The sequence below is a fragment of the Merops nubicus genome, unplaced genomic scaffold (genome assembly GCF_000691845.1).
Source record: "Merops nubicus isolate BGI_N331 unplaced genomic scaffold, ASM69184v1 scaffold13114, whole genome shotgun sequence".
Classification (NCBI taxonomy): domain Eukaryota; kingdom Metazoa; phylum Chordata; class Aves; order Coraciiformes; family Meropidae; genus Merops; species Merops nubicus.
In genome coordinates, this window is record NW_008602405.1 from 169993 (window position 1) to 178241 (window position 8249).

Here is an 8249-nt window from a genome sequence, read left to right on the forward strand (position 1 = left end):
TCGTGGGCGGCGGGGGCGCCAGCCCCGGGCTGCCGGCACCGCTCGAGCTCTGGGACCATGCAAATACAAGAGGCCGATGCTGTAGCAGTGAAAAGAAAAAAAAAAAAAAGAAAAAAAAAGAAAAAGAAAAAAAATTGCAGGGCAATATCAGTGCTTAAATGTGTTTGTGTTTGTAAGATTCTGGGGAAACAGAGGACTACAGCTGTAGCTATTTATTATGTTACATTTTCTAAAAGCAGGAAGATATGCTATGTCTGTTCTGTTTTCTTTTGGCTTCATTTGATTTATCCCACTCTTATTTCTGTTGGCACTGTAGATTTCAAGGCTACACATTTTCCATAGAGTTAAAAGGGACTTTGGGGTATGTGTTGTTTTGGTTTTTTTCCAGAAGCTGTCCATCTAGAAACAAATCCCTCACTGTAGTGCTTCCCTGGGGGGGGGAAAAAAAAAGAAAATGCTCTTGAGGATTGGTATTTTTCTATACTAAAATGAGCTGAAACAAAATTTAGAAGAAATGAACAAAACATATGTAAATACCATATTTTTGATAAAAATTTGTAAATAGAATTATTGAAAAGTGGACGTGGCAAGCGATTTACTGCATAACAACTTTGTTTATAGAAGACAAAATAAGTCAGATGTAATAACTGTATTCTGTGAATACCATTTTCATATCAAACATTAAAAAATTCACGTGGCCACTGATAACCACTTTCAGTGTGACAAGCCTGAAGGACAATATTGAGCAGTAGAAAGGAAGAATTCTCCACCTTAGCTAAGAAAATGGCAAGGCTGACTGCAGTGGGATTAAAGCAACCATTTGTCTTTCTAAGGCAGCTCTGGGGAAGCCAACTGGAAAGCACAGATGGGAGGGTGACCATGAGGATCGGTGGGGAAGGCAAGTGTGCTTCCAACAGAACAACGTCATGTCTGATGCAAAGCCCCAAAGGGTCCCATCCCACAGACTCCCCTGGGCCGTTTTTCTTGCAGGGATCGCTTCAGAGAGGATGGATGTGAGAAGAAATAGTACTTTACTTAACTTTCATATTCCTATTAGGCTATTGGGATACATAACACGGTCATAACCTGGTAACTATAATCTTTAAACACGATTAGTTTCTGGTTCATAAAGGAAACAAATAAATTATAAGCATGCAAGAATCGCTTTCGATTTATCAGTAAATATCCGCAATGAGTTTTCAGTGAAGCTTTCTCTTTGTGCTGATGAGATTCATGCTACCTAAATATTTACAAAAACGACACTGTGAAAACGTAGCTGGGAAATAGGTATGTGTATGCATTATTTATATTCATTGCTGAGCTGGGAAGGGGAAAGCTCTGGTTCATTGTGCCAGCCACATACAGTTCAGATCTTGTCTGGGTTTACCAGAAATGCAGAACAGGGTGGGGGACTGGGGAGGGGTGAGAATGGAGACAAATCAAAGCAGCTGCTTTGGTACAAATGAAGGCAGGGAAATAAAAGCTGAATTACTTGAAGTTACTTGAATTTTCTCATCTTAAAATGGCAAGAATGTGTACTTTTAAAACTTAACCCGTGAGTCGCTTTATACTTTTAATTTTTAAGCAGAATTAAACAAATAGGCCTGATTGTCCTTGGGGCCACCACAGTTCCCATTGATGTAGCCCTGTCCATGCTACTCAGAGAACAAGGCCCTCTTTGTCCAAAATTGATGCAGTTGGGTTTGGTTGCCGTACGATATGGTTTGGAATAGAGGAAAGGTTAGTTCAGAGAAAATAGCGTGAGGAGGAATGTGGTGTTCAGTAGGACAGGTTGATTGGGATGGCAGAAGGAGCGTACTTTGGTGCTAAAGAAATCAACTAAAAGCTGGCTTTAAGCATAAGTAAATGGTAGGGAAGCAGTATGTGTGAAATCAGGTTTTACAATATTTTTTTTTTGCTTTCGGTCATGTAATGCATAAAACTGACGAGTTTTTAAAAGCGGGCAGAGCATGTTTTAAAGAGGAAGGTTCTACCTAAAGCTGCTATGATTTTAAAGGGTCTGAGTAAGTCAAGAATGTTTTAACAAATCCCAAATGTTATTCTCCATAAAGTTCACATAGGACTTCATCTAGCATTTGCCACCAGAAACCTATTATTTAGGGTTTCCTGCCATCCTCTTGAGTAGCCTGGTTGCATTCAGTGTGCAAGGTAGAGTCACTGTGCATGTGGTACATGCGTTAGGAAGAGGGGTCGTCAGTCAGCTGAAGAGCTGCAAAATCGGGAAGTCTAAATAATCTAAAAGTCTAGTTTTTAAAAAGGTAATGGGAGCAAGGTTTTGGATACGAAGGCTAATCGCATTAGTAGTTTAGTTAAGAAAGTAAGTTTGAACACAAGTGAAGTGAATGAATGAGAATGTTTTAAGAGGAAATGTTCAGCATATAATAAACCACTTTCTGGAGAACATGGGTAAGGGAAGTTTAGATATTGGGCAGAAAATCCTTAGTTTGCCATCTTCAGCCATTTCCTTAAAAATTTTACCAGGAGCACTTTCATAACATGTTTAATAGTCCCAAGTTAAACAGTCATTCAGAATTGCAGAGATTACAGCTGAATTGACTTTGATGATATCACTTTGTATTACCAGTCAATGATTTCATAGAGATGATAAATATATCCACAATAAAAAAGAAATGTTTTGGACTGGAATGGTGAGGCAGTACTTCACGTACAAAACGGCCACAGAACAATCCCATTAAAATGTAGCCTTACCTCTTTTGCTTAATTTCCTAGTTTATATTTAGCAGAGTGAAACCCAAATAAAGAGAGATTCTAAATCCACTGTGAGAAAAAGATTTGTAACAAATGTGTGAGAGGAAGACGGGTGGTGGGGACCCCTGTAGTGTTGCAGATGCGCCATTAAGGCACCAGAGGACAAGCTCTAGAGCTAAGGGAACATCACTCGCCTCCTGAGACAGGGTGCGCTACACGCATCAGGTAACCGCTGGACCGTCATTTCAGCCTGCTGTTCCGTTGTTTGCACTGATGTTATAGAAATGATTTCTGAAGTTACAAAGTTCTACAGCTGTGTGTTCTGAAGAATAAAATTTCCCCCTTTTTCTTTTTTTTTGACTTTTTATTTTTCTTTTTGTTTGTTTGTTTTGGCAGCATAGGGGACATGGAGTAGTTGTAGCAAATAAAGCATATGTTTGCTTTCGCCAAAGGTCAGTGATTGAGTGCATTTGCTGCAATGGTGGCAGATAGAGAAATACTGTAGGTTATGACTTAAAGAATTAAAAAAAAAAAAATATTAAGAAGGTTACAGTGTAACTATTTTGGTACTAGCACCAGTTCATGCTGGCAGAAAAGACAATGGTTTATGGACTTGCACCCATTTTGTATTTTTGTAATATTTGTAAATATGAACTTTTTAAATTGTTGCAAAGATGGTTTCTTTTGTAAAATGTTTTCAAAGTTTACATTAAATCCAAGCCTTTGTATATTTTAGAGCTGTGCAACACTTTAAGTCTTGTATTTATTTTTAGTAAAAACGGTGACAGTTTCATTGTGAATCCCTCTCAAAAAATGTGTTGGAAAAGTTTGATTACCTAGCAAGTGTGTATAGAAACTGCAAATAAACGTGACTGCAATTAAATAACACCTTCTTTTTACTTTCTTGTAATGAGATTGAGGGCACTGTAATGTCCTCAATGTAATGTGATTGTAAGGACATTGAGGTTCTTAGAGAAGGTGCAAAGGGCAACAAAGCTGGTGAAGGGTTCTGAGGATAGGCCTTATGAGGAGCAGTTGAGGGAACTGGGGCTGTTTAGACTGGAGAAGAGGACGCTGAGGGGAGACCTTATTGCTCTCTACATCTACATGAAAGGAGGCTGTAGTGAGGGGGGTGCTGGCCTCTTTTTACATGCTGCAGCTGACAGGACAAGAGGAAATGGTATTAAGTTACACCAGGGGAGGTTTAGGTTAGACATTAGGAAAAACTTGTACACCGAAAGGGTGATCAAGGACTGGAAGAGGCTTCCCAGGGAAGTGGCTGAATCGCCATCCCTAGATGTATTTAAAAGCCATCTAGATAGTGTGCTCAGAGATACAGTGTAGAAGTGGCCTGGTAGAGTTAGATAATGGTTGGACTCCATGATCTTAAGGGTCCTTTCCAAGCACAGTGATTCTGTGAGATAGGAAGTCTAAGCTACAGAATACAAGTATACTTTTTCCAAAGGTAAGACTCAGCACATTGCACCTCTCAAACCATTTAATGTTTTCTCTTCAACTGAAATTTTTCTATAACCTGTGCATAAGATGAAATGCGTATTCAAACTGTCATTGACTTCAAGTGGAATTTTGCCCACAAGTACTATTTTGCCCTATATAAACACCGCTGAATTTGCCCTGTGCCTTTTACAGGTAAGAAAAAGGTAAGAGAAAGGAAGCTGGGATTAAAAATAGTGCAAAGACCACTACTTTATCTTCATCTGGAAGACAAAACAAATTGCAGTGCCTCAGACCCAAAGCATAGTGAATCCAGTGACTGAACTTTATCAGATAAAGCAAGCCATGGGCAAAAGGCAGGCCATAAATTATGAACACAAACTTGGAGGTGCAAACGCTACTTTATTTTAAAACAGTTTGGCTATCAGGAGGTTGAGAAGTCAGAGCGTGGAAGCTATGTGTTTAAATTACAGCCCCTGCATGATGTCTCTCGGAAAATTGCACACCTACAGGAAAAGGGGAGGGGAAGATGCGCATCATGAAACTTTGGTTTCATCTGTCATTTTTTCAGTAGCTTTGCAACAATGTACTCAGTATTTTAAAAATGTGCATAACAAAATAGCTGAAATACGCAGGTCTGGTGCCTTAGAGCATGTGGGGAAAAAAAAAAAAATCCACTTTGGGGAACGTTGCTGGGCTATCTGCAATCACGTTTTGCAAGGATATGAGGATTGCCCTGATTGGTGTGGTCTTAGAGTAGTCTCCAATTTGGACTCAGTTTGCATAACATTTGTTTTAACCAGATGGCCAAGCAGTTAATGATTATGTAGATCATGACCTGTTGTATTGTGTGCCTTTCCCAATCCAGAAATACAGATAAGTAAGGTCTGTAGAAAGAGGAAGACACAAGCTGGTGTTCATCTGTCCACTGCATGCCTGTAGATTTTTTTCATGCTCAGTGGAAGAGAAGATTAAACATTAGACTACATAAAATATGCCCAGTGCTTTTTTTATATATTCAGGATGAAATCACTGTAACTATTTACAACCTATGTGAATTCAGTGACTTTTGTAAGTCTAGAAAATTGAGGCTTCGGTGTGTACATTTGGGTATGTGTACATGGCATGCGACTGTCACGCCCATCCAGTGACGACATCAGCTCAACACTGTGAGTAGTATCACTGCATATACAAGCCTCTCTGGCCTCCCAAGACCAATCTGTTCCCAAATAATTCTTTTCAGGGGCTGCTTCTTTACATCCATACAAAACAGTGCCACACCATAAAAAGAATATCCTTTGATTCTACAGAAGAAAAAAAAAAGGGAAGATTAAACTCGATTTTGAATACAGCACTGCTGGCTGGGCTCCCTATTACACATTCTCCCATTACCTCGAGCTTTATGGGAAAGTGAAATTCTTGGCTCACTCAATGCTCTTTCAGCCCAGTACTTTAACCAGAAAGAATCAAAACATTCTGATGTGTTTTGATGAAGAAACTTGTGCAAGAAACTGCATGTACTGCACTGATTCAGTTCAAGATGGGGCTTATAGATGCTGGTCTCCCACATTGCTGTCTATGTCAAACAGAGAAAAGACTTTTATAACCTGCTAAAGATTGGAAAGTGATAAAGGAAACACTGACTAATCCTTCAGGTTCTCTCAAAATGCTTATGAGGAAATAAGACTAAGTCTATAAATAGTCCTCATATACATGTGTAATTCTTCCACAAGCTTTCTGACAGATAACCAATTATCTGCACGCTATATAGTCATTATGCCTTTCTCACCATTACAGGTATCAGTTTTTAAATCTTCAGTAGCTCTGTCTGCCTTGAATCTTTCAGATGTACATTTTATGCTTTAAAAACAGAATATTATATGCTGGAGGAAAATGTACTGTGGCAGATTCAACACCTGAGAGAGGTGAGGCTGCCACAGCTCCATGCCCACAGGTTCAATCAGTAGCAAGGCTGAAGGTGTATTTCCATCAGGCACATGCACATAAGAGCACACATATACCACAAATGTAAATGTATGTGACCAGCCACATGGGTCACAAACGCACAGAACTCTCTCACACAATCACAGACAGCACCAACTCATCCTGCTTCCCTCTCCAGCTAAGCAAGTTGGAGGTCCATTGGTGAGAATATATATTCATATATGCACATACACATATGAACAATGTGGATCCTTCCAGCAGCTAGGCTCAGACATTGTCTCCCTCATTGCTGGCACACTGAGTCCCTGAGGCCACAGCCTCACTGCAGTTGATGGAGCAGACCATCTCAGCCTACCATGTCCCCAGACATGCAGAGCTCACCGGGACTCCCCTGGTCATCAATACCACAGCCACATCCTTGGAAACACACAGCCACCCACAGATCCAGTGTTGGCCAGGGCACCCCCATTGCCCACTAGCCACCACCCTTTGGTCTTGCCTTTACAACACACCCTTGCTTTCCCTCACTGCTTGAGACGCCTCAGACCCTGCAGTCTCTCCAGGTGGCCAGGATTCTCCCCAGTCTCCAGTAACGAACTGCCTCATGGTCTTACCCTTAGACACAGTACTGACTGCCAGATCACTTCACCCACTGGCTGGAGTGTCCAGCTGAACCTTCTCTAGTACTCACACGCTCACTCTCATAGCCACTCACTCCAGCTGCTGCACCACGGGCACACGAGCCCTCTGACATGCGGCATGACTCCTGTTTCTGCACTCAGACCCCTGTACACACATATGCACACCAAACAGAGAACTCTTATCCCAGGGAAGAGCTGGAAAGAAATTTAATGACACTTCACTTGCTCATTGCCAATTCACCTCAAACCATCACTCCCCCTGCTTTTGATTCCTCCCCTAAACATAATAAATCCTGTGCAATCCTGAAATGCTCTTTCCCCACAATGTGCACCATGCCCTTTGGCTACAAATCCCCCTCAGTTCAAAAGGTGCTCTAGTGTTGATTCAATTTGACAGGTTTCATGCCTGGACACTGGGCATGAGGCACTGCTGGGGCAGCCCTGGAAGGGGCCCAGACAGAGTGTTTGTTCTTCCGAGTCCTTAAGCTGGGTTCCCACCTGCCTTGGTGCCCCTGAGCTCCTCTGGGCATGTGGAGACAGGCCTCTGATGAGATAACGGCCCGTGGGGCGGGCCTGGGAGTAGGCAGAACAAGGTGTGAATTGGGCTCCCCCCTGCTATTGTCTCTTTGTGCTCCTTTGTGGGTGTGCAGACCAGCTTTCACTGGGGAAATATTACATTATGGGAGAGGAGGTACAACCAGAGAGGATCACACCATCCTCTTTCCTTGCACAGCACTTCTCACACATCTTTCAACTCATAGTAGAGCTCTTGGCTGGACTCACAGGGGCTGCACTTCTATTGCCTTGCTTTAATATCTCCATGGCGCTGCAAAACTGTGTTTTGGTCCTGCAGGCTGTTGTAGGGCACTTAATTACCACAGGCCACAGGCAATTAGGTCCAAATTACCATCCTATGTCTTCTGCCAGTCCTTCCATCAATGTATTACTCCCAAGACCAAGAGGTCCCTGTGCTAGAGTGGAGCATGAGCACACCCAGGGGGACATCTAGGCAAAACACCTTAGCACAGTCTGACCCCCTTGTCCCTAACCCTGAACTAGGAAGAAGAGGAGTGGCAAATATGAAGGAGGTAGGGATAAGGCAAAAAGTACTAAATTGTTAACATAGATAGGTGAGGCTGAAATGTCTCTCTTTTGTCCTCCCCAAAGGTCTGTAACGTTCTTGTATGTACTGGAGCCCAGGCACCTGACTTTGTACAGTTCTATGAGGACAACCTTTTGCAGCCGTCAAGACCCTTCTGTAATTGGATTTCCCCCATGACGAGCGGTTTGCAAAGAACGCAAACCAGATCCGATTGCATGGTAAGATAACCAGGCATTATTGTACACTGAAACCCAGGGCTGCGGATGGCACGCTCAAGAGACTCTGCAGTTTGGGAACCAGGGGGGTCGGCCCTGGAAGCCACCCATGGCTCTGCCCTCCCGTAGAGGCCCGGGGAGCCGGCTCTGCAGCGCTGCCTC

General features: G+C 42.4%; 1 protein-coding gene across 1 annotated transcript in view; it reads left to right on the forward strand.

The window, feature by feature from the left end:
• The window catches only part of NHS (Nance-Horan syndrome (congenital cataracts and dental anomalies)), a gene marked incomplete at its 5' end in the record, with an annotated part of 30079 nt that extends 23415 nt beyond the window's left edge, over positions 1 to 6664 (forward strand). The window contains one exon of the mRNA XM_008938355.1: positions 6627 to 6664. Coding sequence (XP_008936603.1) covers positions 6627 to 6664 — 38 coding nt within the window. The remainder of the gene's footprint in view (positions 1 to 6626) is intronic.
• Positions 6665 to 8249: the final 1585 nt, after the last annotated feature.